At 35.1% G+C, this 15,585-nt stretch overlaps 1 protein-coding gene across 4 annotated transcripts; it reads right to left on the reverse strand.

Annotated features, from left to right (window-relative positions):
- Positions 1–34: 34 nt before the first annotated feature.
- LOC103947630 (MLO-like protein 11) lies at positions 35–7,169 on the reverse strand. 4 transcript variants are annotated; one of them, XM_048585432.1, is made up of 16 exons: positions 6,588–7,169; positions 6,059–6,185; positions 5,771–5,828; positions 5,405–5,628; positions 5,042–5,158; positions 4,320–4,380; positions 4,051–4,142; positions 3,667–3,741; positions 3,021–3,106; positions 2,115–2,164; positions 1,808–1,848; positions 1,282–1,452; positions 1,095–1,130; positions 918–985; positions 768–828; positions 35–682 (listed from the first exon to the last, which is right to left on the reverse strand). In XM_048585432.1, exons 2-16 carry the CDS (start codon positions 6,182–6,184, stop codon positions 290–292), a joined length of 1,659 nt encoding a protein of 552 aa, XP_048441389.1. In that variant the 5' UTR covers position 6,185; positions 6,588–7,169; the 3' UTR covers positions 35–289. The 4 variants fall into 4 exon arrangements, with proteins under 4 accessions (XP_048441389.1, XP_048441390.1, XP_048441388.1 ...); XM_048585433.1 differs by having other exon boundaries at positions 6,545–7,169; XM_048585431.1 differs by having other exon boundaries at positions 6,059–7,169.
- Between the last annotated feature and the right edge of the window lie 8,416 nt (positions 7,170–15,585).

Consider the following 15,585-nt stretch of genomic DNA (forward strand, 5'->3'; position numbering starts at 1 on the left):
TATTACTGCCTAATTAAACAACTAGCTCACATCATTCATAATTAGTCAGTGATATATACTGATTTCATATATGTAGCTATTACATCAAATGTTTACATTCTAACTACTGCACTATCATGTCATGCGTTGTTACATCCTGCTAGTATTGTATGACCTCAAGTATTTTTCGTACTGCATATGGAGGGAAGCAAAATCTGCACAATTTCCTTTTCTAATACTTTCTTATTCAATCGGATCCCATATTCTTAGTCATGCGATTTTTTCGTTACCATCTTTGTTGATCAATGCTTCATTCCCTTCTAGCTGGCATTGAAGCGGATCTTGGAATACCTTCTGTTTGAATAGTCAATGTAACTGATTGAGAAGAAACAGAAGCCGATGGTCGAAGAAGGGGTGTACCTGGCCTAGTTGAGGTTTGGTTACCAACTGGGCAAGGACTGGACACAGAACAAAAAACCGGTTGCAACTCAATTCCATTATGCGTATTAGCATCATCTGCAGGGTAATCGATCATTTGATGATCATCGTCCTCAAGTGATGCTACTGTGCTTGTTTCTGTGCGTATGGTTGAATCATCGGTGTACATGCCTAGCCTTCTTTTCCTCCTAGCTGCCTTTCCCCATCCATGAATTGTTTCTCTTATCCGTTGTGGGATTATTGCCGCCTTATAATTCGTTCCCATCTGAAAATAAACGTAAAATACAAATACATAAGTCGGAGTTTCAGTCGATGGCATATATGCATAATGTATGTATATCTGGCTGTACCTGAGTAACCAAGGCATACAGTGGCAAGGTGCTGTAGCTGCACAGGAACTGCCCGGCAAACCTATAAAATAATTACATTAATAAACGACCAGTGATTGACAACATACATTATATGGTAGGTTGACGTAACCAATCAAATCGGTTGCATACCCTAAAATCAGCCTTATATACACGAGCCAATGCCTTCGGATAAAGCAAGAGTTATACCCAAATTGCCACTGTAATCAAATAACCAAGAAATTTAGTGGCCGTAAACAACTGAACAAGTTGTTTTCAACTTGCAACACTCCACGGTGAGTACAAATTTAGTCATGGAAAAGGAATTACCCAAAACCAAAAGAATGAAGCCAATTCAAATGCATTCTGCAAAATGAGAACAGACGGAACAGAGAAAAAAAAAAAAAAAACACATGTCCATTAGTTTTATAATTGTGATTTGTGAGTACAAGTCGCCAAAGAACGTAATGATACAATAATAAAAGAAACGCAAGGCATCGCGATAACCATTGTAAACCTGGAATAAACAAAAATGGATCAAGGTCAACAAAAGTTCGGGCTTCTTGAACCAGAAAAGATCATCCCGAGGCCTCAGCTTTGCTCCTCCATGGGATCCAGTTATACCAGCATTCTCCAATGCTAGGGTTGCAATAATATGCTGCAGCTTCATTCCCACAAGAAGAACTAGCTGCATAGGAAGTTAGGAACTTACAATAAAAATCACATTACACGAGAAGCACACGACTAACATATTTGAGAAACAGGTTTATTGTCAGGAAATTCACTACTGTTATAGCCCCACCATGTGGATATAATATCTCAAGGTGTGATGTGTTCTTTCGTGGTCAATGGCCAGTTGATAGGTCCCAAGTTCAAATTCCCTCCCCCATAGTTCATAACTGATTAAAAGGAAGAGGTGATGTGTGCTTCTACAAACGTCAGTTTTCCGATTCAAATTTTTGGTAGCTTCTTAGAGATCATCAATTTTAGCATATAGGTGACAACCCAAAACTGAAAAGGAGATTAGTAAACTTTGTACTTACCGTAATTGGAATGATTGCAATCCAGAAATAAAGATTAGACCCTGTCATAGGTCACAGAAAACAGCCACATTTTTTAGCTTTCAAGACCGATCATCACTATAAGTTTATGATCCCCCAACTGGCAGTTAGAGTAACAAAGTAACAAAATAACGAAACACGCAAGCTACAATTATTACTGAAGGTGAATACAGATAAGTCCTTTAGAGAGCGAATATCCAAATTAAAAAAATAAATAAACACTGTTTTGTAGCATATTCATGCTTAGAACTACCAATTCCCTGCATTTCATATTCCATTGCACGCATACCTTTTACATTAAACAGCATGAAGGCAACAACAAATCCCCAGAGTGTGGCACTGCAAAAGATTTGAGAAAAAGCATTTAGATGTTTGTTCTCTGTGGAATTCAACTATCCAAACCGTAAGCAGTAATAACATCCAATAACAGATGTTAGTGATCAGCAGAATTTGAATTAGGTAAAAGTTTAACTTGAACGCTTCTTGTTATTATTGTTGTTACCATTCTAAATCTCTCCTCTTGTTGCACCTGACCAGGCACACAGTTATCCAACTCCAAACCCAATAAGATTCATAACGCATTGCAACTGTACAATGAAGGCTGACAGATTGTTTGGAAGTATTGAGATCATACACAACTACAGTTTTCCATAACAAAGTGGCAATCAGAACGGAGAACACGTGCAAATATGCTATCAACAACATTTATTCTCACAACCTCAGGTGTCAAAGGTTCTTCTAACTGATTTATTCAACACTCTGTGACAAATGAGAAGGAAAGAAGCGCCTTGAACTATATCACTACAACCTTTTTCTAGAAGCTTTGGGCTTCTAAAATTAGCAGTTGGTATGAAAAATCAACGACCGCCATTTGAATTAACAGTCTTGGAAAACCTTTTTTTTTTTCTTTCTGTTCAAAAATGAAGGCACGTGGTCTGGTTCAAACACCAGACCAGCCCTTGGAGCATGTATGGAAATACCATTAAGCTACAAGAGAGACAACACCATGACATGTGTCAACACTGGATAAGGAATTTCCGCAAATATTTGCGCAACAAAATATAATTTCACAAATTCCATAGTATTAACTTACAAGTTACAAGAGAAACAACACCACCTCATTTTAACGACACTAACAATAAATAGTTGCAGTCATGCTAACAATTATTCATTACAGAAGAAACTTAAAACATACCTCACACCAACAATCCTTTGGAATTCCTCTTCCATAGACCGAATCATATAGCTGTGAAAATCATACTTTGGTGAAAGGTTGTGATTCTGGCATGAGTGAGAGAAAGAAGAGTAAAAATTCAGTTAACAGTAGTTAATATCGACATCCCCAACATATTAACAGGCAAGCAGAAAGATACTAATGATATTAGATTACCTAAGCATACATATAATAAGAAAAAACAGCAAAGAGTAACCAATTTTACGATATTCTACATACAACATACAAACAATTTCTACCGAAAAATAAAAGATCGCCGATGTTAGAATCTTCTAGACACCATGGGTCCTGGCACATGTCATGCATTTGATATAAAAATAAACACAGTTGAATCCCTCAAAAAAGAACATTTTAAAGTTGTTTATTCAGTTAACGTTATGAGTTCGTCGTATCATTATTTGTTACTTGTTATAAAACATGCAGAAGCTCAGTTACTAGGCATAGCAATGCAAGTTCATATTAGCAGTAAGTTTGAAGGCGTATAGTGAAAACCAACCATATCATTAAGGGCTAACAGCAAATATTATACTCAACAAAATACAAATAAAAGAAAAACAAAATGTCGAAGACTCATTATACAATTCTAGCAAATGAGAATACTAGATACCGTGATGAAGCCCTTGCGGAGTGTTAAATAGTCAGCACGAACCACTGAATTCCCAAATTGCCGAAAGAAACATCTCTGTACAGAAAAACATTCAACTATTAAACAACCTTGAATTAAAGCACCTGCTTTCAAATACCATGAAACACAAAGAAACCTAAATAATAATCATATAAAAGGAAGAAAGCAGCCATCGGATTTCATTGTTCTTCTCTTGGTTTCGTGAAAGTGGGCACAAAAATATAGCAATTTCAGGGAAACTCAATGCGGGCTTGTTATGCTTATCAAACATTAAAAGGATTCATCAATAAGAAATTAAGAATGTAAAACATAAAAAAAAAATAGAGGTACCTATGTATTTAAGTAAGAAAAGAGAGTTGCACCTACCACCCAGATAAAAATGTTATTCCTGACAACAGGAGTTGATGGATTTACAAAGCTAGACTGCCTTCGCATTGTCATCTGCCGTGTGATCTCTGCTACAGAGTATATCTACAGTCATCTCATAGGGAATTTGAAAATCTACGCCACAGGGTTCATAAAAGTTCAAGCACCCAAACGCTCTGTCTCTTTCTCTCTCTCTCTCTCTCTCTTTCAATAAGGGGACCAATAATCTGATCTGTATATAATTCTACTAACGCAATGTCACAGCTTACCAGTCAATGAATCATGTCGGTCCATGTGAGCCTCCTCCTCCCATGCTCTCCAGCTGTGAATCTGGTCACATTAACAGTAATCCATGACAAAAATAGTATTTCAATGTTATATTCTCATCTTGAGTTTCAGTAAATACCCACTATCATCAAGTCATCATGCATATAACACATTAGTGCACCAGAGAGAAGTAACAACTGAAGACTGATAAAATCCCCTTAAACCAGATAGATATTTAAGAGAAGGTATGCAAAATGTTGATGTAGATGTCCATATCTGTACATAATATACATAAACACAATGCCTGAGATACAACACTCTAGATTCACGTCTCAGTTTGTGCTTAGCGTTGCTGTTAAATAAAAAGCTAACCACATAGAACAAAGAATGCAAGCCTTTTCTCAAGGTAATAGTAGTCATAACTGATAGAGAGACATCAATTTAAAGAATACCAACACCAAACTTCTTATTGCTGATTTTATCAGTAAAAAAGTTCTAAGGGGAACTAGACACTTTCACCTTCTATGTTTACTTAATTTCGTAGATTGGCCACCAAAAAATATGCAGTCTACTTTAGATAGCTTATCAGTAGTAACTACAGTATCCACTATCCAGAAGAAAAACAGTTTAACGGTAATGGCAGGTTTGAGGTTTCACTACTGTACCTAATATGGTCTGGGTGGAAAAGAAGAAGAAGCATTAGAAAAACGAAGAAAATTCTAACCTTCACTATTGCCAGCAACATCGTTAAGCAGCTGTAGGATATATGTGTTATTGCCATGACAAAGATGAAGCGATGCAACTGCTCAAGGCCTTGATATGAAACAAATGGCTCATAACCCTGTTCAAACAAACGAATTTCCATTTTAACCAGGATTGTCCAGTAAGGCATAAATTGTAGTTTGCGGAAAATAAGACAGGAAGAAGTCCAAACTAATTTCCTTCAGCATTTCAATCATATTCAACAATTTCCAAGAACCAAGTAAATATGGTACACCAGAAAAAAGAACTCGTAGATGAAAAAAAATGTATTTAGAAATTTAGAACAGAACTTTAGTTAACTGTTATACACGGATAAGTAACGCACCTCTTTGCAGGAATTACGATTCAACTCATTTAACACTCTTCTGAATGAGTGAGGCAGAACACTAAACATCAACAGCTTACGTTTATTTTCAGTTTCTTCAGTAATCTCAGACCTAGAGCATGGAGAAAAACTGCTATTGTAGAACTTTGATGGAATGCAAATATTGGCTATCATGCTTGAGGTAGCCGTCAAAAGGAGAGAGATAAACCCAAGTAACATCAACTCTGGAGGCAGCAGGACAAGACATGAAAGTTTATAAGTGAGAAGTGTGATATGAAGTTATTTTGTTACATGTCTAGCCAGAAACACATCAAAAAGAATTTCTCAGATCATTGAGGAGGTTGAAACTGTGTTTATGTTATATACCTTCTTTCATTTTCTCCACAGCTTCAAGCAAGGGCTTACGATTAGTTTTCCGCAACCACTGAAACCAGCAGAACATACACACACACACACACACACAAAACAATTATATGTAAATGCTGTTCAAAATACGAACTCTCAACTACAACATTTCATGCGTTTTAAGTTTGATTCGTAAATCAAGACAGAACAGAAAATTTTATGTCAACTGAGCTTCCTAATTCCACTCAAATATCCAATAGCTTAAGAAACAATAAAGAAAAATGAAGTTCATGAAAAAGTATCACTTACATAGCTTAACCTATGGATTCCGCGCTCGACAAGCAGAGAAACAGCCACAAATATTGTCAACACAGTAGCAACAGACCATGTTGGAGTCAAGGCCAAAGATCGCATTTCTTGTTGGTCTTCCGCCATTCTGAATTATTCTTCTAATCAAACACTACGTAAACTATTTCGAATGCACCCAGAAATGTAACTATTTCGAACCAAGATTACACACAATAGCACACCAAAAACTACTCCAACCACATCATCCTACACACTAAGAACACAAATTCCCAATGCTTTTGATCTCTAACCACACCAATGACATTCACAAGGAAAATACAAAACATGGGTTCTCTGGATTTCTAACATTTAACCACCAGCTAATCATAATGTGAACATAAACTGTAATAACAACGAAAAGGATCGGTAAAAAACCCTTTCAATTTTCCAGAAATGGAGAAAATACCAACTTGAATAATCAATACAAGATGAACTGATTAAGTAAACCTGAGAATAGCCAACTGGTTGCTTCTCAGTCCATTCCAAGTACCTCTTTGTTGCTAGTTTTACTCTTCAACTTGCAATCTCATTTTCCACCCACCAAAAGAGAAAAACCCAGAAAATGCACCAAAAAAGGAACAATCTTTCCTTCCTTTTTCCTGCAAATTACCAACTCTCTGTAAACTCTTGTGAGTTGTGATCAAGAACGCAACTTTCCTCCAACCCTTCTGGCCTTTATCCTTCCTGGTAAATATTCAGGATCAGAGGGCCCAAAAGAAGACTTTTTCTTACCACATTCAGCCTGGATCTCATTCAACACCCAAAACAGGGCAGATTCAAGGGATCATACAAAACCCAAAACTCACTGCTGATTGAAAGTTGCAAAACCCAAAATGTAATCCCTTTTTCTCGGTGGTTTCCTTGTGAAAATATGATTTTTCTTGGGTTTAAAAAAAAAAAAAGATACAAAAACGTGGGATCAAAAATGGCGAAAAGAAGTAACTTTCTGCTTTTTCTTCTTTTTTGGGTTTTTTTGTACTTTTTGATGGGCAACAACACCTAGTCTGAATCAAAAACAAAAAAAATGCCTGAACCTTCACCAGAAGAGATCTCACTCCCACTCTCTTGTGTGTTTCTTTCTCTTGTCCTTTTATGGACCAAAAACATTTGAAGTTGGAAAAAGTGTTTTGTGTATTGACATCTCTGTCCCTGGCAATTGTGTCATTAACCGATGTTACATGTCCATATTATTTGTAATGTTAAGTGTCGTGGAGGACTGAAATGGTATTTCATGTGGTTAGGTTGACTGCGACGTAGTTTTCTAACCACTGTTGGCAGATTTTGCTTTTGTTGACAGCTACTTGAACTCTTTTGCCACCCCCGCGATTGTATTTAAAGTTGGGTGAGTTGGGTCTGGCTACAATGTTATGTACTATTTAGTAACATGACTTTTATGTCAATTTAATTGTATTAATTTTTTGTAAGATTTAATTGGTAATTTTCCAGACCACCCACTTCAATGATACGTAGCGTGAAAGAAAATTGTACATTTTCTTTATTTTTGTAAATAAAAGCTTTCTTGATTTTTTCCATTTTTCCTAGCTATTTTGAACTCTCAACTTCTTCTAGAATGGGGGGAGGTAATTTTTGATCTTTTGATAAGCAAGGGCAAAATGATATTTGTAGTAATATACTAATTTTAACATTTTCATCTTCTCTTTCTGCGCCCCTCAACTTAATTTGATCTCTTAATTTTTCTAATTTACTTCTCAACTCATTTTGATCTCTTCATCTTTCTAATTTATTCAATTTAAAAGCCAGAAAATATGTATTCTAAGTGTCAAAATCGCTTTACAATAATGTTTGGAGATGTGATCATGTGGAAGGAAACTACATGGGAAAGATCTAAAATGGTATAACCAGAGAGTATCTTCAACAACCTAGCTGAAGGAAGCTTTATGGCTACTTTAATAAAAATAAAAAGCAAAAAAGAAACCTCCAACAGGCTAGCTAAATGTCTAGCTAGCTTAACATTTTGTACAGTAATTACCAAAATTTAGTCAGAATGAGAGAGAAAGTTAAATTTTCGGTAGACATTAAAAAACTATAAATTGCATTGTTTATCGGCTTTAAAAGAAGAAAAAGGACTTGGGTTGTTTTTTTTTAGTACATCGATATTTTTACATTAAGATGAGGGAAGTTCGGCTAAACTACACAATAGACAACCTAATTTGGTATCGAATTCGTCATTCACAATATTCGAATCTAAGACCTCTCACTTCCAAGTAAAGAAAAATATCACTAAATCGTAGTACTGAGTGACAACTTAGGTTGCTAAGTTTAAGAAAAAAATAAAATATTAAAATGTTTTAACTTAAGCTAAAATAGCTACTATTGTTGAAAGTGTCAGGTAGCCAAATTAACATTTAGATCATTTGGCTAGCTACATAACAAAAATTTGACTAGTATTGTCGGAGATGTTCTAGGTAACTAGCCTTCATACACACTGCTTATGAGCGTGCAAAAGACATTTTTTGAACCACGGCGTTCTACAATAGACTTACACATTTTAAATATTTTTATATTAAAGAAAAACTATACAAAAAGAATTAATTATGCATGCAGAAGGCATTTTTTGAATCAGGCATGTTATGATGAACTTACACATTTTAAATGTATTTATATAAAAAAAATAATGTACAAAAATAATTAATTATTAAAAAATTACTGTTATGACAAAAATACCCCTGCATTATTTTGAATTGTTTTTTAACTTTTTTGTTTTAGAGGCATTTTTGTCCACTTCTTTTAGTGAAGCTTGTGATCCCAAAAACACTCTTCACTTTAATGTTGGCTTTATATATAGAGATCAAGCGATTATTTAAGAACTAATTATATAATTATTTGAGATTGGTCCGATTAATTAAAGTCCATCTGCCCTTTTTTTCGTGTATAGTGTGTACCATCTGGTGCTCGTTAATTAAGATAGTGATGTTTAAACATCCACAATTATTTAAGTTCTGTGTGTTAGCTTTGCACTTTACAGATAGCGAGTGGTTCATAACTTGATATCATATTGGGACAACTTTAATTAAAAAGATTTAATTTCCCAAAATTAAGCTCATAGCCAATGAATTTGGCAAGGTGAATATAAAATATAAAAAAAATAAAGAACATAAGAAGGAAAATGAAAGGAATTTACGTATATATTTTATTTAATTTCCCAAAGTTCCAACAGGTAAATCACATGCATTATAGACACAATCGAGACTAGCAATGAATCTGAACGCAATATTTATTTCCCCATCTATGTTAAACAATACAGATTAATTAAAATAAAATAGTTTATCAAGAGAGTGTCATGAATCATGACAGATGTGCAAGGATATGTTCCACAGATTACAATTAGTAGACTGTTATTGTAAGAGAGGAATCATTTAATTTGTTTTCTTCTGAATCTTTTGAGTTGTGACAAGATGCCAAGAGGACATGGTAGTGTAATGTAATTTAGTAGGAAAAAATTGGTATGCATAGCGTCTTCGAGTGTAAATGGGGAATTACCATCACTTTTAACACGTTTTTTTGTTCGTTCGTTCGTTCGTTCATGCTTAAATGAAGCAAAGAAAAGAAAACTGTGAGCTAATCATAATTATTTGACGGTAAGTAGACAATTTTAAACCGTTGATTGCAAGTGTTGATCATAAGAAATAAATTTCAGACTCTTGGTTTTCGTGCACTATTACGTTTGTTTAAATTCGTTACTAGTGATTTTTTAATTTAACGAAGATTTTTCATAGAGGACTAAAATGATTAATGATGGACAATCTTATAAACCACTTCTATTGATTTTAAATTTCAAAGACCGAAGTGAGGAGTTATGACAACTTTAGGAACCATTTTGGCTAAAATCATACATTTAAGATTAATGCAGAGACTTTTTTTTATTAGGGAACTTTAACGAAAAGCTCCCGGTACTGTTCACTTTAACGAAAAACTATATTTTTACACTAATAAGTCAATCATGGTACTATTCACTTTACCCTTTATTTTGTTATTTTCGTTAAAACTCAAAGTTTTCAAGTCATTTTCATTAGTTTTTTTTTATTTTTTATTTTATACCACATTGAGATATCATTTCATGTAGCAACATCTAATGAAATAAATTGATAAATTAATGTGACATGTACAAATCATTTGTCACATTATATGGTATAGCAACATAACATAAAAATTAATCTCCCTAACATTTTTCTATATTTAACCGTAAATGGACAATTTATGAACTTTCAATGGAACTAAGCTGACTATGGAACGAGGGAGGTCCTATATACAGAACCTCCTTATTACATCTTATATAATATTGAAATCAATTAACGGTTCATAGTTGTCGGTGATAATTAACAAAGCTGATTTTGATATTGTCACCCTAGTGCATAAAATGGCACTGCTCCTTTTGACAAAATCAAGTGGAAAGGAGATGATGACGGCAACTGATTGTGTAATTTCATTCATTTTCCGACGTCCCCATCATCAAGGAGGGATTGGCGCCAAAGTCAAACAATCGAGTCAAAGTCGTGTTTGGGATTTGACTCCGCAAAAACAATCGGTCGATGGTCTTTTCTTCCATAATATATGCATGCATGCACGGATGCATGAATCATGATCAAGTCATCAAACTTTTGCTTTGACATAGAATATGCGCGACACTTTTTAAAGGAACCCAAACCACTACGAAACTACGAGCCTCCGAGGGCCATGCAGATGCAGTGACCTACCCTACAGTAGCAAACTAGGAGAATATTGCTTTTGTTTGACCATAGATTATAGAAAACTCTAGAGTACGAGTGTTTTAAACAAAAATCTAACGATTAAGCTCTCAAAGTATGGGCACTACAGAGTATGTACGTATCTTGGAAAATCTCTTCTTTGGCATGCAGCAAGTTCTGGTATGTATCATAATTTTAACAAACGAAAAGAAGAGAAGAAAAAGCTGATTACAAATTTTGATTCTTATCCTATATATGAAAATTTAAAAACAAGATTATAAATTGACAAGACGACTACATAACACGAAAATATGTATCTTGCAAAACCTTCATTCCTATATTAATTTATAATGTCTATTTATAAAGACCTAATTCTAAACAAATACAAAAGGAACCAAAAATCCTAAGAAGCATGTCCAAGAGAAGTTATAAAACCGCTAAATTCTATTTAAAAGAGAAAAATCTAAAACATTCATCTCCAAGAGACTCTATAAAGGACTTTATATAGTAGTAATGTGAAGTTCAATGAATAGTTGCTCTTTAACTTTATAGAGTCATTGTTCATATGTTAAAAAATTAATAAAACTCAATGGTGGACCGGTAAACTATGGAGAAAAGGAAGAGAGAGATAAGATGGTTTCAAAAAATGAGTGGGTTGAGTTTGAATTATAATAATAAAATACTCAAAATTTGTTAAAATAGAAAGTATTATTGGAAATGAAAGTTAAACTGAGTAGCTAAAATTAAACTTTGAAAGTATTATTGCTAGCTTATTGTGAGATTAAAACTACCCTCTTAGTGTAGATAATATCGTTTGTTAAAATAAAATTAAAAACAAAAAAAAAATTTAAAAATTTTCTTGGAAATGCTCTAACAGGAAAGCTTTCATAATCTTTATCATGCTATAAAACCTAGTACGTTAAATACTAAAAAAATAAACCAAATTCTAACTCAGTAACTTTCCCAACATATAAACCAATAAAAGAAAACTTTTATGCAACGGGATGATATAATACTTTGTGAGTATCCCAACTTAATTTGCATTGTTACATAACATAAATCATATGTGACATATAATTAATTTGAGATACTGTCACATTGACGATTTGAGTGTTTTGTGTTTCATAAAGTTTAAAAGATTATTAGGTCACGTTCTATTGATATTTTTTTATGAAGTTGATTTTCTCACAGTTCCAAGTTCCAACTAACGAAAATTATGAATTTCAAATTGGTTCGTTCTGAAAAAACGCGTTTGTTTGTTAGGGTGGGTGGACTAGAGAGAGTAAATGCAATTTGAACTTGATTTGCATTGTTACCAGCTGTTGCCACTTGGCCCAACGTATTACCTTACCTATTTGCTAATAAAATACAAGGATATAATTAGCAGCTTGAATTAGTAATATGTTCTAGAACATAGTTAAACATGATTAAATTGGTAACACTAACAAAATACGAAGGTATTATATTGATATTCATCTTGAGACTATGACGCTCAAAGCCGTCCCATGAGGATTCCGTCTTAGGAGAAGAATTCAACTACAACTAGAATGTTATTGTCGCATTATTCTAATTCAATCAAGTACGTATTTCTAATTTTTCAGACAAGAATGCCAGATTAATTTGAGAAGTCATCAATACGCTGATATGCCATATAGATGGCTTCGTTCTTGGCTCTAGGTCCAAACTAGCACTGATAAAGGCTTCAGGTCAAAGATATTGTGTTGAGCTGTTGGATTTAGGAAGCTCTCACACTCCACGCAATTGATGGAGGAGTCTTTTGTGCTTGTGCGCGCAGTACCAAAGGAATAACGTGATCCACTGTGGTGTAATAACTAACCAAGACATTAGTCGTACGCATGATTATCCAAATCTTGTGGATATGTATGTCAACAGAAATAAACCAAGGAAAAAGAAAAGTACCTTCACTCTCACTCACATGACATAGCACCTACCAAACATAAAACCATGTTTTGACTCTAAATTTCGTGGCTTCCATGAAGTTTCTTTCTTCCCATCAGCCTCCGCATTGGTAGGGATGGAGATTTGGCAAGAGACTTATCTATTACTTAAAGACGACGGCCGCGGCCAATGGCCTGGCATCCTCAACGCCAACCGATTAGTCGAGTTCGTACTGCTCTTCCTAAAGTTTTAGAACATGTCCTCAATTGAAACCATCATTCCCCATTGATACCAAAAATAAATAAGAATCGGAATTTCCCAATTTCAACCCTAAAGGGAGCCTACCACTACAATGACAAGTAACTGTTATGGCGGTTTTGGTCGCAACACACCATGTGTTTCAGCCTTAGATATATGGCCTTGCACGAGCCCTACATGGGAGAGTGACCAATAATAGATTGATTGAAAATCGCTTTCGCTTCGCTGTGTTGGGATTATTAAAGGTCATTTGGTACTCAACTTGAAACTATGTCGGGTGATTATTAAGGGTCGTTTGGTACTCAACTTGAAACTATGTCGGAATTATTAAAGGTCGTTTGGTACTCAATTTGAAGCTAATTTACATAACTAAATTACATAATACTCATGGTTTTCAGTAACAAAAACTAATTTACCCCTCTGCCAGTCGTGGAGGACCATCTTTGCTGCAGTCATCAAGTCGGGTTCACCGCCCTAGAAGCACACCAGCCAAAAAACTTAGTAGACACGTTACCAGATATTTTTCTCTTTTTTTACGAGTATGAAAAAACATGGGAAAAAAGAACGTAGGTACAAGAAACAGTTAACATTTGTAGAAGTTGCGACCCGTCGAATTATGGACAGAATAATTTGTTATCTAATAATGGTCAATCATAAGATGTAAATGATGTTCAACAAGCCTAAAGGGAGGAATAAAAGGGATGCATAACAAAACACCAATTATGTCGAGACAATGCAACTCTTTTGCTTGACTCTTTAAAAACAAACGGGCCGATCCCTTGGTCAGTCCATTTTAGGCCGGTCCCTTGGTCAGTCCATTTTAGGCTGGCCTGGAGACTAGCTTGGGCTAGGTGCCAGTCCATTCCATGGGCTGGAGTGGATTGGCTGAGTCCCAGCCTGTTTTTTCCACCGGGTGCTGGCCTCTTTTGCTTCCGGTGGAAGTGCTCTAAAGAACGCAATTTCCCTGCTGGATTTGGTCTGTTCCATTGGTTCATATGCTCAAAACCACAGCTTCACAAGGCCGAGGGACCAACATTGGCAAAAGACAAATTCCTAAGGGGATAATAACACACTTTATGATCTTCAAAACTCACATAACACGTCTATACTTCCCCTGATACATCCTTAATATACATCTACAAATAGTGTTCTGTTGCCAAATTTGTATCACATACTGGATTTGAGCCGCACATTCAGGCAAAAGTTATATAAGATGCAAAAGACATCTTCCTACATATAAAAAGTAACATGTATATTTGTGTCTGCATGTACATAAATGTATGCACGTAAATTGTAAATTATTTCGTAAATATCAAATGACCAAGTCTGAGTAACGAAATCTCCCAAACATTTACTGGAACCGCGGGCAACAATTATGACTAGTGGGATAGTTAGAAAGCCTTATTAAGTTGCAAGTTACCTTCAAAAGTTTACCTGACAATTAGCATAGCTGACATAAAAAGTCATTATCATCTTCCCTGATAAATAAAACCATTAAGATACAGTTACATGTCACTCAGTACCAGGATAAACATCGAAATCCAACACAAAGACAAAGCAGCATACCAGTTCTCTATCTTATATTCTCTTTTCAGGTGGATCTTCTTAACTCGTTTCAAAACTTCTCCTGTGTTCTGTAGCATCCTGCAAATTTGTGACACTGTACCTAGGAAAATGACCCAATTATTTACCAATAGATGTGCATATAGAATATTACAATTTCAGGCAAACAGCAAGCGCAGGCTCCCAGACCACAGAGAATAAGAAAACCAAAATGTTAAAGGGTTTAAACAGGTGCAGCAGAGAGATTTTACAATTGAACCAATCCAAAACCAAACTTGGACAAAGATAAAGCACAGACAGCAGGAAGGTGCAGAATATGACGTTGCATGCAGCAAGTGGCATTCTATGTATATGAATATGTACATGTATAGAGGGGAATTCCCTGATGTGGCTAGGCTTCAGAGACAAATGCTCTAAATATAAAGGAAGATGTTATTGACGCACCAAAAAAGTTGCTCTGCACTCCCTTGTTAAAATCACTAAAGAAGGGAGGAGGGGATTATAACTATTTTGGAGTGCTAACAACAAAACCCTATATAATATTTAATAAAAAATTTCGTCAATAAACAGGCATCAGCGATACTATGAACAGCAGGCAGTTGGTAAAATAGAGACATACATTGATATTACTGTTGTTGTTTAAAGGGACTACACCTATCACTACTTATCTATAAACCAGAAGCAAAATTCACAAACAATAAGCAATTTATAGACAACACTCACAACACTGGTAGCCAATAAATATACCCAAAACGCGATATACCCAAAATACTTTACAGTTGATACTTAAAAGATCAATCAGAAACAATACCAAAATCCAATTGGAATTATGGGACTAAATGGCCCTCATTCCAGGACAGCTAAATTCACTGTTAGGAGCTACAAAAGGCAAAAAAGAAAAAAACATAACATGCCCTTCAGTACGATATCTGTTTCAGAGTCACCGCTTTGATAGACAACTCCAGGGCAATCAATCAAGAAAATCCACTTTGTGAATGTTATATACTATTACTGCCACACTTTAGTCTCCCCTGAGATAGGAGCAACTTTACAAACCTATGG

This window comes from the organism of the source record quoted next, unplaced genomic scaffold (assembly GCF_019419815.1).
Source record: "Pyrus x bretschneideri cultivar Hongxiangsu unplaced genomic scaffold, Pyrus_bretschneideri_v1 Contig23, whole genome shotgun sequence".
In the NCBI taxonomy this organism is placed as follows: domain Eukaryota; kingdom Viridiplantae; phylum Streptophyta; class Magnoliopsida; order Rosales; family Rosaceae; genus Pyrus; species Pyrus x bretschneideri.

Coding starts and splice junctions, on each gene's coding strand:
- LOC103947630 (XM_048585432.1), bottom strand. CDS start 6,184: ATGGCGGAAGACCAACAAGAAATGCGATCTTTGGCCTTGACTCCAACA. Junction 1,453..1,807: donor TTGCAATCATTCCAATTACG/GTAAGTACAAAG, acceptor CTTCCTATGCAG/CTAGTTCTTCTTGTGGGAAT. Junction 986..1,094: donor CTTCATTCTTTTGGTTTTGG/GTAATTCCTTTT, acceptor ATTTGATTACAG/TGGCAATTTGGGTATAACTC.